Here is a 15,785-nt window from a genome sequence, read left to right on the forward strand (position 1 = left end):
CTAACATATACACAAAAGAACGTGCTTCCTGTTCCAGCTTTCAACATCATCATGCATGCACATAATTGAAAAGACATCCGTTAAATTACACAAACAAGTGTTCCTATACCTGCTCAAACCAACAGGGCTGAGAGATGGACATGCAGAAAGAGAGCTTACAAATTGTCTTGTACATTTATGCTATTATTATTTTCATGCAGCACAGGATCAGATTAGTGTTGTAACGGTGGAGCCAGAAGAACAAATGATTGGCGAAGGGCTGTTTTTCATCCAGCTTATATAACTGACTCATTTTAGTTACCCCAATGAAGACCACATCATGATTTCTCCCCCCTCTTGGTGTGGTTTGTATGCACATACTGTGTTGCATTACAAATTAATCATTGGAAGCAGATTCAGCTCTAATCAGTTCAAATGAGAAGCTTGTTTGTACCTGCAGTTGTGATTACAGCCCTTGAAAACAACAGCTAATCAGTTCAGCATATTAAGAAATGGAAGAGAAATAATATATTTAATTGAAGCTTGGATTCTGCCAAACTGTCCCCGCTGTCACAGGCAAATTATTGTATGCAAGGCTAGCACTGTAGCTGTCATTGTGGAAATGTTACATTGCAGTACAGTAATACTGCCAGATATTTAGCTACAGCTTTTGGGAGTGACACAAATTGCGTTTTCTCTTTGACTTTTCTTGATAAAATAGGTTTAACAGAAGCACTGAGTGGCAAGAAAAACATGGCATGTCTCATCTACTATATTAATATTAATATATCATCAACTCAATATATTTTTCGTATAATATTTACTTTAAAAATTGTGGAAAAAGGGTGAACTATTGAAATACTATTTTTCTTGATTTTAGTCAATATTAAACAGCAAAACTGAGGTAAACACCAAACAGTGGCTGGACTGTGGTTGGGTTAAGCTAACTGTGAAGATAGCCACGGCTTGCCTTGCAAATTGACCAATACCTTTGTACTTAGTTAATGAGGTTTTCAGAATGCTGTAAATTATAGTTGTACAAATTAAATGTATGTTACACAGCTTGACTAAATAGCCTTCAAGCAGCAAAAATGTGTTGTTACTGCTCAGTCCAAACAAATAACTCTATATAAGATTCATTTATATTTTTACTCATCATCACTTCCCGTGATTCATTAGTGAAATCTGTCTGCATGTATATGTCCTTCTTATATCTCCACAACCGTTTCTCCGATCAGCCTCTGTAGGCGCGATCATGTCATCGGCCGTTGTGCATGTCCCACTGGCCAGCGTAAGCTAATGTCCGCTGCTCTGCATTGCGCTCAAGGTAACATACCGCTGGTAAGCCAACACTGACTGATCATAGATATGCTCTGAATGCTGTTTACATCTTATTTAATAGCAAAACTATTAAGTCTATAGATGGTAAAACTATTAATGCCACAATAGCACATAGTAAAAGTCCAGGAGAGTCAAAGAGAGGCGTTAAGTACATTTTTTCATGGAAACATCATAATAAATTTCTAGGGCCCCCAGGTAGTTGCCTACTTTGCCTTACACTAAAGTCTGCCTGTGTGTATTTTTTTCCTGTGAACCAGACTGTTTTTCACAGGTGTATCTGACCGTAAGCCACAACTTGGGTATGTGACGCAGGTGTCTTGGCCAACGGAAACGCAGTGTTGGGCGGGAAGTTGTTTGTAAGAGCTGTTCTTGAGAAGGATGTAAGCACTGTACTAGTATACATATTACAAACCTTTACTGTCACACATTATTACCTCCTATAATGGTAAAGTATTGTGCACTAAATGACAGAAAGGCTTACAAAGCGTTGAAAATTGAATGTGACTAGAAAACCAACGTATGACAGAATAATACATCCTTTAATGTCAGAAAAAAGAGCTTATTATTCAAGCTAAGTTGTGTGCACTGGGATTTTGTGTCAATCTTGTTGTTGAATGTGTCATTTAAGACTGAGAAGCAGCGGGGCCCATATATAATACTTGCAGGGGATTATGCATGTATTATATCCCAGACTGCTGGTGCAAACATAATCACAGTTTAGAGCATCCCCGGAGTTGTATGGCTTTTAAGTAAAGGGCAGAAGAATGTCATTTTCTTTATTGTAGATTATGTAACAATTTGTGAGCATAGTAAGACCAATGACAATATATAATGGGCAGGACCCATGGAGCTTGTATGGATTTAATGACTTGATTATGTAACATGATGACGCTCCCACGACTACTTTACTCACTATACAACCCTCTCAACAATACGGATAGAAAATAAAACCTATATAAATCCTGTCCAATACACAGTACATCCATGTTACATAAGATACCTGTATTGTCACTCCAAAAGGGAAATACCATTTGAGAAGTCTGCAGCGCTTCTGTAGGCGTGACGGAGAGCTGAGTCACTTTTCTTTGGTACATTAAAGGTCAAGAGCAAAAATGAGCTCCAGGTCCGCTTGTGTTATGTCCCCCGCACTTTTAATAAGTCTTACTTTTAGTAAAATGATGCAATTTGATGCAATGCACATTTGTGAGGATTAAAGAAATAAATCGGGCAGTTTGCATGGTTTACGCGGTTGTGACCATCTTGGTTTGGCTGGGAACCTTTTGTTGCACGTCAATAACCGATCTCTCATTTTATTTTCTCTGTGTCTCTTGACTGCTGTCAAATAATTACAAATATGCCTTTAAATGAAGGGAAGTTCACTGACTTGCATGGAAAAGTTTAGAAACGTATAGAAATGTTTCATCATCAAAGTCAACATACTTACATGTCAATAAGTGTTCGCAATTCAACACAAAGAGCAGAGTGAAAAAAGGTGAAGGTTAGATAGCCTCCTTTACAGTGTATGTCTGCAGGGTTTGTGGGCGGTGCAGGCTGTCTGCACAATTGCACAAACTGCTTCTATGAATTTTATACACATATGCATCCCTCTAGCCACCCACACGGATACATACACTGTGACTACTAGCAGTCAGACATGTTTTATTTAGGAGACTAGACTGCTCTCAGTCGCTATCTTTATCATCAGATTTTCGCTGTATGTTGTTAGTATGGAGTGGTTGACTGAATATCTGAGTGAACTGGCTTTTCAGCGGAATGATGCATGCTGGTTAATTAATTGGTTGAATAGAAACTCAAGCCTGTGTCGGTTCAATTAGTCTATCTCCGGTTGGCTGTGTGACTTGTTTAATGGCTGATAGTCAGCTGGTTGGCTGACTTGCTGTTAACAGCCTTGTTAACTGACAACATGATAATCTGTCTTTGTGTGTGTTATTATTCACTTGCTCTGTCTTTCTCACATGCCATCCCTGGTTTCAGGTCATGTAGTTTCTTTTGCACTCTGCATTTCCACTCCTCTGCTCTCCTCCTCCACTCTATCTCTCCACTCTGCTGCATCACTTTACTCGTCAAGTCCTTGAACGATGCCTCTAATGGCTTCACCTCAGATGTGATCTCTTTCCCTGTCTCTCCAGGGGTCGCACAGCCTTTTGCCCGATGCTTCACGCTGCACTGCGCTCATTCAAAACACCCACTCTCTCTCAATACCACAAAATACACACAAATAAAATCGGACACAACTACAGTAGACATACGACTCAAATAAGACAGATGGGCCTCTAAATGTGATATATGCTGCTATTCAGGGCAAAGACGAAGATGAAATAAATATTGATGTGGCACTTTTTTATCGTGGCAATATAATGTTTTAGTGATAAGCATGATGTATGAAGTCTCCTTTGCTCTCTCTAACACACCCATGTGGTCTCTGCTTCACAAACTTCCCAAGGCAGACTCAACAGGGAGTCACATGGGAGAACGAGGTGTTGACAACAATCTAAAACAGTCTCTCAACTGTCTGTGTTGTCGTGTAGCTGACTGCGTTTGTGTTGCTCTTCACAGGGGAAGTCCTTTGTGTTTGACCAGGTGTTCCCCACTAACACCACACAGACGCAGGTCTACAACACCTGCGCCAAACAGATTGTCAAAGGTGAGTTACATAAACGGGGTGAGTGACTCAAAAGCTGAAAGAGAAAGCCAATACACCTTGATTGAATATATCCTACTAGCTTTGTCAGTTTACGCTGCGAAAATCCATTTCTCTGACATGATGTGGTCACACGACTTATAGGTATGAGCATCGGCATGCACAGATTAGCAACATGCATGGTTATCACAGCACAGCGGGACCAGCGTATCCAGAAGTCCCGAGATCAAACGATAGAAAGCCAGAATTTAATCTTATTTCCTTCACCCTTTCCCTCCGTCTACCCCTATTAAGATCTCGGTTTTGTGCCACCTTTAAAGCGAGTGTGGTATTCCATTCAACAACTCCAGATGGAGCATAAAGAACAAGATTGATTTGGTGGGAGAGATTACTTACAGAGTGGGGGATTACCAAGTAGGCCAAGGAAAGACCAAATATAAAGGCAAGATGAATTGCAGTGCATGGTTGAAAGAATCCGAGGTTAGGGATGTAGCAAAATGAAGGAATGGGAAATTTGAAATGTGTCAGGGGAAAAGGGTAACAGAGCAAGACCAGAGAAAGCTGGTTTGCAGACACATCCATGTTTACACTTTCTCTCCCTTTTGGTCTTTCTGGCTGTCAGTCTCCCTGTTTCGCAGCCTCTTTTTTTGCCGTTCTCACCATCTTTCTCTCACACTCATGCTGTCTTTCCTCTCTTTCTCTTCTCTTCTTTTCTGGGATTCCCTTTCAGGTGGTCTCTGATCTTATTTCGGCTGTCTTTATTTCCAGACAGACTCTTAATTCTTTGTTCTGTAATGTGTCATGCTTTGTTTGGGTTTCACTATGACCGGTACGGAGGCGGTGGAAGATATGATGCTGAGATGAGAGTTGTAGTAGAGTAGTGATTTAAGTATTAGTCTAGCGTAAAGGCTAGACTAAAGTAAAGGAGATGAGGAGAGGAGGAGAGGAGGAGAGGGGGGGAAGGGTGCCTCTGTGTTTCAGCTGAGAACATTTGTGATTAGTGTTTGGTCAGTTGACCGGTGGCAGCTGGCCTTTCAGGGTGAAGTGTTTTTCTTTAATCCATGTTTGCCTTTTACCTTAGGGTTTTTGTTAGACTGTGTTAGCAGTATGACATACAGCAGTGAGCTTCTATAACCTCAACTGGTGGGTTGTCCTATCAGATGAGTGTAGAGAGAGAAAACTATCTCTGTATTTGATTGGTACTCCTGGTGACTTTAACACAGCAGATATGATGTGTTTTTATTGTGTACCGCCACAGAGGTCACTTAGCAACTAACCAAGCTTGAATACCATGTATCTCTTAGTGCCCACACGCTTCATGTGGCACAATCTGATCTGTTTAAGACAAAGGTCAAAGATATCTGTATTTGTGTAGGTGCTTCTCTGCCTTCCTGTCTTATTGATTTCATACCTGGCTGGCTGAAATTCTGTCAGATTGCTTTTTTTCTTTTTCTTTAAAATGCTCTTTGTGTCTTTCTGTTTTTAATTATAGATGTACTGGGTGGATACAATGGGACTATCTTTGCCTATGGGCAGACTTCTTCTGGAAAAACGCACACCATGGAGGTACAGCATCATTAAATTATTCAAAAGATAGACCTCTTGCTCTGGTGCACACACACATTTTCTAAGAGTATATCCTCATCTGCTCTCCTCTGACTGTACATCTCCCTCCATCACTGTCATCGCTCACTATCTTTCTTTCCCAGGCTTTTGTGGGCACTAACCTCCTTTACAGCTCTGTCTGGGAAACAACCCTGTTCCCTTTCAAGTCAAAAGCCTCTCTGCTCTTCTTTCTTTTACGATTCTCTGCACTTAATTCATCCCCTACATGTTCTTATCGCCTCTCTTTCTTCTCCTAGGGGAACCTTCATGATCCCCAGGGAATGGGAATCATTCCCCGGATCGCAGAGGACATTTTTGAACATATATTTGCAATGGATGAGAACCTAGAATTTCACATAAAGGTTGGTTTGAATTTCTATGTGTGCCTGGTAATGTATGCCTTTGCATCTCTTTTTACTGTAGTATACGTTCAGTGGGAATTCAACTTGGGCCTCTGACGTAATCCTCACATGGTGGGCTGAGTGGAAGCAGCCAAGCATAAATAAATCATGACATATATACTTTGATAATCCTACTACCGTTGTTGGGCTTTTTGCCTTTTGCACAACAGTATTCTAATAGTGGATAATACCTCGCTGGACCCACAGGATGACAGATTACTGCGACATCATTTTGCATATTTGCACAATGATCATCCCTTGCATCATTTCTCTATCTGTATCACTTTTTGTCTCTCTGTCCTGTTTATTCCAAAGATTACCCGCCACATGTGTTTTGTCACATTGAATGTTTTTTGGTTTTGCTGCAGGTCTCCTACTTTGAGATCTACATGGATAAAATCCGGGACCTGCTGGATGGTGTGTTAATGCGCTGAACACATGGCTTTGAAACAGTGAAAACACACCTCCTTTTTGTTAATACTGTACAGTTTCCCTTGCAAATACACAGTTGAAAATTCAAACTATACACCTAGATACATAAACGGTAATGTCGTCATGAAGGGTGTCAAAATCCTATTATGACAAAAAAAACATTATGACAAAAGAGAGGAGCTGAGAAAATATATTACCAGGCTGTATCAAGTGATGGTCTTCTTTTGCACTATCCTTCGACCCTTCGGCTACATACAGTCCTACCTTATTAATGGAGGGTGTTGGCGCTGTATGCAGCTTGGGAGGAAGACTGCAGACATAACTCAGGGCTGATAAAAGTACCTGAAAATGTCTGCGTGTTTCGGGAGTAAAACATTTTTTTTTTCAATTTACAGCTAAGGTTATATTATAAAAATAGTCCAGAATTGAACATCAATCAAAAGTAAGGCGGTAAAGCAAAGCTCTTTGTACTCACCAAGCAGCTGTAGTGCATTAACAATTCTGAGTTTTTTATTATTATGGAAAGCAGAATGTTTATACTGCATACCTTTTTTCTTCAGACCATAAAGCTTTGTAGAGTTATACACACAGAAGCACCACAACATTGAAGTTCATAGTCTTATCACTGAGATACATAACAGGTTTTAAATGATGGAGAGGCCCGGACAAGGAGCTGTAGCCAGCATCCTAGAGATTTCATCTTTCATTGAGCCAGAGACAGAGGTGAAAGTCTCCATTTGTATGCAGGGGAGTTAAAGCTATGAACACAAAAAGAGTCGAGGACAAGCGCGATGAATTGTGGCACAGAGAACAACACGCTGTGGAGGTATTTCCAAAGAGAAAAGGTGGCTGTATGGTGATAAAACACATAAACACGGACACTCACAAGCAAAGAGCCTCCACAATACTGTAAAATGTAATCATCATCCACTAGACAGAACTTTCCAATGTGAAATGGTGCATTCGCGAGTTGTGGCCAGAAAATGGCTTTGCAAAGAAAATAGTATTTTACTGACAGCCACCTCAAAAATAGTTCAGTTGCATTAAAAATACATTGATAGCTAGTCACGTGTTTTTTTTACACCACATTAGCAGATTCTGACTCTCAAAGGGAACATAGTCAGGTTGGATTATAGTTGTGCAGAGAGTGAAAACACATGCATTACACACATGCACACAGAGATTATGCTTTGGGTAATACAATGACCTCTTTCCCTTTCCCCACCATAGTGACAAAAACCAACCTATCAGTGCATGAAGACAAATACAGAGTTCCTTATGTGAAGGTGAGTCATCAGCAGTTTGACATGATTCAGTTTGATTTATTTCCCTTTACAATGCAGATACCCTATATGTTATGTTATATGAGTGAATGTTGGGTTGACAGTATGAGAAATATGCTCATCATCATCTTCATGTTTTTCTAAAATAAGTGTTGTGTAACTGACAGAATGAGCTTGATGTGTGAAGTATTTTTGGTTGCTGTACGACAGCAATGTTATTTAATCATTTTGTAGCATCTCTTTTCACTCTGTAGACGGTCCCTGTGCAATTGTCTCACAGCCGGCTGCACATAAGAGACAATTTTTTGTATGTGTCCAGCTCAAGGACGACTTGTTTTGTAGTAGCTCGTCGTCTACTTTACTGTGGTTAGAAAGAGCCGCCGTTTGTGTTTGAACAATGTGTCGTTTATTATTTATTGATCCAGAAAGTACGAATCTCTGAATATCTTTCCAACTTTACCGAACTGAAATAGTTTCAGATACAACCCACTGCAAAATGGTGAATTGTAGTTTTCACACTTACATTTTTGTATAGTTTAAACAATCAAAAAGTAATCTGCTGCAAGGTGGGTTTTGTTACTATTTCACAGAGCCAGGCTAGCTGTTTTCTCTTGTTTTCAGTCTTTGTGCAAAGCTAACCGGGTGTCAATGTTTTCATCTAGCTAGCTAACGTAGTTGAAAAACAGGAATGTCAAACTTTTGCTTCAGAGTTTGAGGATTCTGATTTAAAGTAAAGCAAATGTCAAACTTTTGTCTTTGTTGTTAGACTTATGTAAACGTGGGTGTTTCTTTGTGCAGTATAACATGGGTTTTGCATGTCGGATGTTGTGTGTGTGTGTGTGTGTGTGTGTGTGTGTGTGTGTGTGTGTGTGTGTGTGTGTGTGTGTGTGTGTGTGTGTGTGTGTGTGTGTGTGTGTTTGTTTGTTTGCACATAGTGTATGTATAGATGGTTAATTTCGTTCTTCCCAGCATAAGTGAATGTTTGTTCTTTCACTCAGGGCTGCACAGAGCGCTTTGTCACCAGTCCCGAGGAAGTGATGGATGTGATAGATGAAGGAAAGGCCAACCGACATGTTGCTGTCACCAGTGAGTCACACTGTTGATCTTTGCTATGTTCGTGCACTCACTCTGTCAGGCGTTTCATGTCGTATGTTTTTTTCACACAGTTTCAAGTTGCAAAGGTGAGACAGGTGTAATGAGTTGCTAAGGGAACATCTCTTAACAAGTCCGTCTGGGAGAAATGATGAATCGAATGTCATTTCATACAAGGAGTCTGAATAAGAGTCTTCCTCCTGTCTCCTCACTTCATTCTTCAGACATGAATGAGCACAGTTCCCGCAGTCACAGCATCTTCCTGATAAACATCAAACAAGAAAACGTGGAGACGGAGCAGAAGCTGTGTGGGAAGTTGTACCTGGTTGACCTCGCCGGGAGTGAGAAGGTAGGACAACTGGGGAATTTTCTCTTAAAACATTAAAAGTACAACAGGGTTTTGCACTGCTATAAACTCTCAGCATTCACTGTGAGCAGTATTTTGTAACGCAGGCGTATTTCTCTGTCTGTTTTCAGACATCAAAGAATTTAGATAATCAATGCAGTAAAGCTCTAAACTTAACCCCTTAAAGCATTTTAATTAAAACACTCACTTTATGGCACCGCACTCAATTTTCATTAAATTCTTCATGATAAAGGATCTCTCTTAGAGGGTTTTGTCAGTCGCTGATGCAATATCAGGGTTAGTTTACTTTGAGGAATCCAATTGGTTCTGCCGATGGAGACAAAAAATTGTTTTCAGCTGAGATAGAGGTAAAATTGAGGAGAGCCACAAACAACTAACTGTCTACTTGTTTCAAGGCCTTTTAGGTGAAACTCGGTGGGGAGTCAGCTCGCATCATCGCACTATCTATAAAACAATGTATCTCCAGGACATAGGTCATGCTCTAAAAGACAGAAGACATAAAGACAGAAAATACATTTAGAGACAGGGCTGAACATGCTCCTGGCTCCTGGAGGTAGTCTATTGTTAATGGTAACTATGCGAAAATATAGAATTGTGTGCGTATTAGATGGCCAAAATGTCTACATAGATGGTGAAGTGCTGATGCTTCATCTTGATCATCCCATGAGGTGAAACACTGAATCAACACTTAGTCAATATTATTGACTGAGCAGGACGCTGTTGTGTATTCCAAAGACGGCTTTGATAAGACAACGCTCTCTCTCTCTCTCCTTTATAATTATTAAGCCCCTCATTCTCTTGCTGTAAATAATTGTATCTCATACCGATTATGACAGAATGTGGTGTGAATTTCCTATTAAAGTATGTCTGGGATATACCTCCTCAAACACCTTCTCATCTGTTTTTAAAATGGCATTTTCTCTATAATTACCACCAAATTAGTTATTGCCATAAACCTTCTTATGAATTCATAGTTACAAATAATTTAGTTTGTTAAGCAAAACTACTAAAATATAACGTTGCAAAAAATAAATGTGTTGGGTTTTCTCACAGACATTTTTATGCTGATAATGTACTTTATAAACCAATTCCTCGTGTGTGTGTGTGTGTGTGTGTGTGTGTGTGTGTGTGTGTGTGTGTGTGTGTGTGTGTGTGTGTGCGTGCGTGTGTGCGTGTGTGTGTGTGTGTGTGTGTGTGCCAGGTCAGTAAGACGGGTGCAGAGGGAGCAGTGCTGGATGAGGCCAAGAACATCAACAAGTCTCTGTCGGCTCTGGGGAACGTCATATCAGCCTTGGCCGAAGGAACGGTACGGTGGAGAAATTATCTGTAGTCTTTCTTATCTATCGTTTACATGCCCATATCCCCACTTTAAAGGAATAGTGAAATTTTTTTGGGGAAATATTTCTTATTTGCTTTCTTGCCGAGAGCTAGATTGAATCTGCCTAATCTTCTCATCTAATGTCTTTTCATCATATTAGCACTACACTGCCAAAGTTCCCATGCACAGATATTGTAGACAGCTCAAATTGTACAAGGTTGTTACTGAACATGATTCTGGCTTCTGCAGAATCCTCCCATATTGTAATTCTTGTCTTGTTGTTGGATTGGATAAAAGTTGCGGTGACATGTTCGGTAGGCTGTCCCCCTTTTCCATAAACCATAACACTGGTAACCTATTTCCATATTTCACCAACTTCAACCAGCAAATTCAACCACCTGATGCTCTCTGCCCAGTCCATACTCCTTTCAAGCTCCATCATCGTAATTAAAATATTCAGCATCTCTTATTATATAACTCGGAAGGCTTAGGGAACTCCTTATAAACCTAATGGAAAAACTCAGAGACTGTAAATGCCTCACAAATCTTTCATAGAGCAACCGGCATTCATTCTTTATTCATTGAGCAAGGAGACCTTTTGAAGGCGTTCCAGAGGTTAAAAATGTAATACTGTGAATGGTGCAAATGGAGAAAAAACCTCTTCTTTCTTTGTTTTGTGCTGATGCTCACAACACATATATTTAGCTCGTATAAAGAAAGGCATGTGCATGGTGGTGTACAGTTCTTCAGAATATCCTCCAAGCTCTTTTAATCGCCTTCTAACAGTCTTTTTTAATTCCTTTCTTCCTTCCTCTCTTTATGTCTTTGTAGAAATCCCACGTGCCGTACCGTGACAGCAAAATGACGCGTATCCTACAGGACTCACTGGGCGGGAACTGCCGCACCACCATGTTCATTTGTTGCTCTCCCTCTAGCTACAATGATGCAGAGACCAAATCCACCTTGATGTTTGGCCAACGGTAACATGCTTCCATGCTAAGAAGCCATGGGCTGCTGCATTGTGCATGTCTGTCTTGCTCAGCTGCCGCTGTTGGGGGATGTTTTTCTGCTGAAATGTGTATTACTTAGATATGCTGTTCACATATTACTGCCTCCAACTTTGCTTTTTGGAGGAAGGGTTTGTGTGGCTCCAGATTGTGCTGGGATTGCTTAAAGAGTCGGTTTTCTTTGTAATCGTAAGGGTAAGCTGCACTTGTAGAAGCAGAGATTTGATGTGCTTGCCAGCTATCTACTCCTATTGCTCATGGTCCATACAAAGAAACTCGGATTGAAAGATCCCCGAAAAAGCCTCCTCATCCATCTCCAGCCTTTTTCCTTCTCAAAATAAATGCCTTGAATAGTGACTGACACAAGAGTGTTGTCGGTTACAAATAAATAATGCATGACTGAGCAAAAGGAGAAACGGAATCCACAGCAGATATTTGACTTTTATGAAGAGACGGCTTGGTCTATTATCTGTCAGCCGCAGTCGCTATTTAACACATGATTGATCTCTTTCTTAAAATCAATATACTACAAACAATGTGGAATGTGCAGCTCTATGGTCTGACTGTGGATTTGGGAATTCAGTGCATAAATTTGTCATTACTGCTTTGTTCAACATTAACCTTATTGTCCCCTGATGTTTGAGAATCAGCATTTCACTATCTAAGTAACTAAATTCGGATGTGATGAAACAATTTTTAGATAAGACTGTTTGTTGCACTAATATCAAGGAATAAATTAACAAGGACAAGAGTGTTTACTCACTGGAGTGTGAAATTAAGCGATAGCTGCTGATGTGAAATTCACAGCCGGAGCTGAGTGCTGTGGCTGTAGCATCATGAATATTTTAACTCTGTGACGCCACTCATTTGCGTCATAATTGAGCAATGATTTATAGTACCTTCACATTTGTAGCTGTATGAGTGCTATACTGTATGTCGATATGGTGAATATGTTTAAGCAGTCAGAAGGGTATTTTACATTTTTAATTCTTGCTTCAGTTTACCTTCCTCTACCTACCTACATGCACCATTAAACACAGTTGTCAGAAACCCAATTTGCATACAAATTAATGAGATGCAAGCCCATTTTCATTGCGCAGCCACGGCTAGAATGCCCTCGTTGACAGTTCCTCTGTTCTCTGCCGTTCTCTCACACACTTTCTTTCCCCCCCTCTCTTTTCTGTATCTTTTCCTCTTTCTCTGTTTCACCCTGCATCCCTACAACTAGAGCAAAGACCATTAGAAATACTGTATCGGTGAACCTGGAGCTCACAGCAGAGCAGTGGAAGAAGAAGTACGGAAAAGAGAAGGAGAAGAACAGGTCATTGAAGGAGACTGTTCAAAGACTGGAGACTGAGCTGAATCGCTGGAGGAACGGTAATACTCTTACTGATATCACGCTGCAGCTCATAAAAACATGGAATATCTTAAGTCTTCTGCCACAGAAGAACTCTGAAACGTGTTTCCCAGGCATTTACGCATCGGTTGGTTAGTCCACCACTTTGGTCCAGACTGAAATATCTCAACTACTAGTGCTGTACAATTTGGTACAAATATTCATTTAACTTAAATCCAGTTTCTCAGCTGCGAGACTGACTGTGGACTTAATCATAATTATATAACAGTTAATGACACGAAAGGTAATTGCTTTAGTGTATGGTGAAAAAGACCAGCTTCCTGTACAGTGAAACGACAGAAGTGTAGTGGTCCCCTATAGACAAATCTCTACAGATAGTTCTTGTCCCCTTTTCATGCATGGAAGAGCGCTCAGTAAGGAATACAAAATATACCAGCCAGCTAGCCTGCAGACATTATTTATCAGTCCACCTAAATGCAGATTTAACTTCATTTGATATAATCTGAATAAATGCCAGTGGCGCTATGGGAGGATAGCAGCCAAACAGACTTGCTGGACTTATGCCCAAACACTTTGGCCACTTCTCCTGGCTACAAATATTCAGACTTTTACACTTTGTATAATTGGATTCCCCTCTCATTGTGCCGAAGGCACAAAGTGCTGGAGGGTTTATTTTGTATAAATCCTTATGTATTAGCAATCCTGAGGCGACAAGAGTTAATCACTTCTACAGAGAAGTCATAACTTCTGCCATGTCAGCACATCTACCTGTATAAATTCACACGCAAAGAAAACAACACAAGGAGGAAACACATTGACACTTAATTACAAGCACGCACACACACGCTTCGAGGCATCCACTCCTGCTGAGCTGTATGTCAATTCAAATATTAGTGCACTCGATGGTGGTGATTGGCTGACATTCACACCGTGTAATGAATCCTGTTCAATGTCTATTTTGGATAGCATCCTTACGGTGCTTGACCGGAATTTAAAAAACGCTGTAATACATCTTTATTGAACAGAGCTCAGTGAAAATTATTCCTTTAACTGTTTCATCCCTCTCTGTAACTCTCCTTCTCTCTCTCTCTCTCTCTCGCTCGCACACACACACACACACACACACACACACACACACACACACACACACACACAAAACCTCTCCCTCCACTGTCTCTCTCACAATTTAGTACTTTTAATTTCCTAATGTATCATTTTGACAACATTGTTGCCCCCATCCCCCCATCTGTGCTCCCTAAATTGTTTCCCCACCTCAGGCCAGGAACGAACACTGTTGAACTCTTAAGTCAAGGATGAACTTGTGCACCATCAGCATACTGAATTTTCTCACTTTTTTTTTGCATTTGGCGGTCGCCCTCCATTTCAAGACAACTGGCATTTTAATTTGATAAAGGTCTGGTATATTATACTGCTGTTTAAAAGGAAGCTCCTTTATGGCACAGAAAGAACTCAATCCTGAGATACAAATGTATTAAGGACCTACGGTAAAGATAAGTTCACTAATCCCTTTTTTTATGCGTTAATCCACAGTGGAGGATTTGCCAGGGATAAGAACATTGCATTTCCAAAAGAAATCCAACATTTTGTCACTCGTCTTTAGGTGAGGATGTTGCTGTGTTAGAGCATCTGAGCCCAGAATCCGAGGATGTCCCCCTTGTGCCTCCCGAATCCGAGGAGGTACTTCTCAACATCTGCAGTCCCTGCAGCCCTTGCTCCATTGCCTCCTCAATTGTGGTTCACATCTCTGAGGAAGAGCGGCAGAAGTATGAGGAGGAGATCCGCAAACTTTACAAACAGCTGGATGATAAGGTGAATAAGATGCCGCACTAGGAGCCTTCCTGTTTATGAATGTAGAGCTGTTTACACACAATGGATGTAATGGTATACACTCATGAACATAAAGAGCAGAACATACCTATATTATTTATACTAATGAATTCAGTATCAGACACATAGTAGTGATTGATGTTGTAACTCTTGGGAATATAAATCATTGGGGAAATAGTGTTGTTATATGTTAAATGTTATACACTGAATAGCATTTAAGCTTTGATTTATTGAACACATGATAGATGCACATGTATGCCGTGCTCCACGGTACTGCAGTGTGTCATTTTATTGCTTTTATGAACAGATTTTACATTTAATATGCAGAACCAGTGGTGTATCAATTCAGTTCCACAGGTCACATAAATATTTGACATTTTCATTCATGGAGGCCTATCTATGTGTACTGCACACACTGTGCAGGTCAAGCCATTAGGATGCATACTTTTTTTCAGTTGTGTTTAACATAATAATAAACTGTGCTTTTGTCCATGGTTCTACTCTACTCATGTTTTTTTTGCCTAAACTATATCTCCCCCGCAGTTAGAGCAAGCTCAACACGTATAGTTGTTATTGGACATGGAACCTAAAATACACACAATGGCAATGTACAAAGTATCTGTACAAGTTTGTGTCATGCATAACACTGTAAATGTACTATTTCTATTCTCTTTGCCTCTGAAGGACGATGAGATCAACCACCAGAGCCAGATGGTGGAAAAACTGAAGGAGCAGATGCTTGACCAGGAGGAGGTAAAAGACTTCGGTTTTACATCCGTTTATCAGTTTGGTTAATCAGCTCACAGTAGGCTGCAAGTGGTAATCTATACCACCCTTTGAATAGAAGTCAGCCGAGAGAGGTTCATTTCCTCGCCCTTGAGACGGAGGAGAAAACACGTTTCAGGTGCCAGAAAGCACTTGAAGAAAATCAAGCATTATTGTGTAATTGTCAGTGTATTTGCATGTCAACAGCAGTTTAGAATAGAATGGGTTTTTCAAACCTCAGATTCAAGAGGAGCAGTGCGGATTTCGTCCCGGGCGTGGAATAGTGGACCAGCTCTTTGTGTTCGTATTCTCTGCAATAAGTCCGACA

The 15,785-nt window shown here is 40.5% G+C and overlaps 1 protein-coding gene across 1 annotated transcript in view; it reads left to right on the top strand.

Moving 5' to 3' along the window:
* Nucleotides 1-15,785, top strand: part of kif5ab (kinesin family member 5A, b) — a gene marked incomplete at both ends in the record, with an annotated part of 50,536 nt that overhangs the window by 12,424 nt on the left and 22,327 nt on the right. The window contains 12 exons of the mRNA XM_079218657.1: nt 3,898-3,985; nt 5,475-5,548; nt 5,845-5,949; nt 6,357-6,405; nt 7,651-7,706; nt 8,702-8,789; nt 9,020-9,144; nt 10,364-10,468; nt 11,312-11,460; nt 12,716-12,864; nt 14,466-14,674; nt 15,377-15,445. Of these exons, the coding sequence (XP_079074783.1) occupies nt 3,898-3,985; nt 5,475-5,548; nt 5,845-5,949; nt 6,357-6,405; nt 7,651-7,706; nt 8,702-8,789; nt 9,020-9,144; nt 10,364-10,468; nt 11,312-11,460; nt 12,716-12,864; nt 14,466-14,674; nt 15,377-15,445 (1,266 nt within the window). The remainder of the gene's footprint in view (nt 1-3,897; nt 3,986-5,474; nt 5,549-5,844; nt 5,950-6,356; nt 6,406-7,650; nt 7,707-8,701; nt 8,790-9,019; nt 9,145-10,363; nt 10,469-11,311; nt 11,461-12,715; nt 12,865-14,465; nt 14,675-15,376; nt 15,446-15,785) is intronic.

The sequence above is a fragment of the Taurulus bubalis genome (genome assembly GCF_910589615.1).
Source record: "Taurulus bubalis genome assembly, chromosome: 5".
Classification (NCBI taxonomy): domain Eukaryota; kingdom Metazoa; phylum Chordata; class Actinopteri; order Perciformes; family Cottidae; genus Taurulus; species Taurulus bubalis.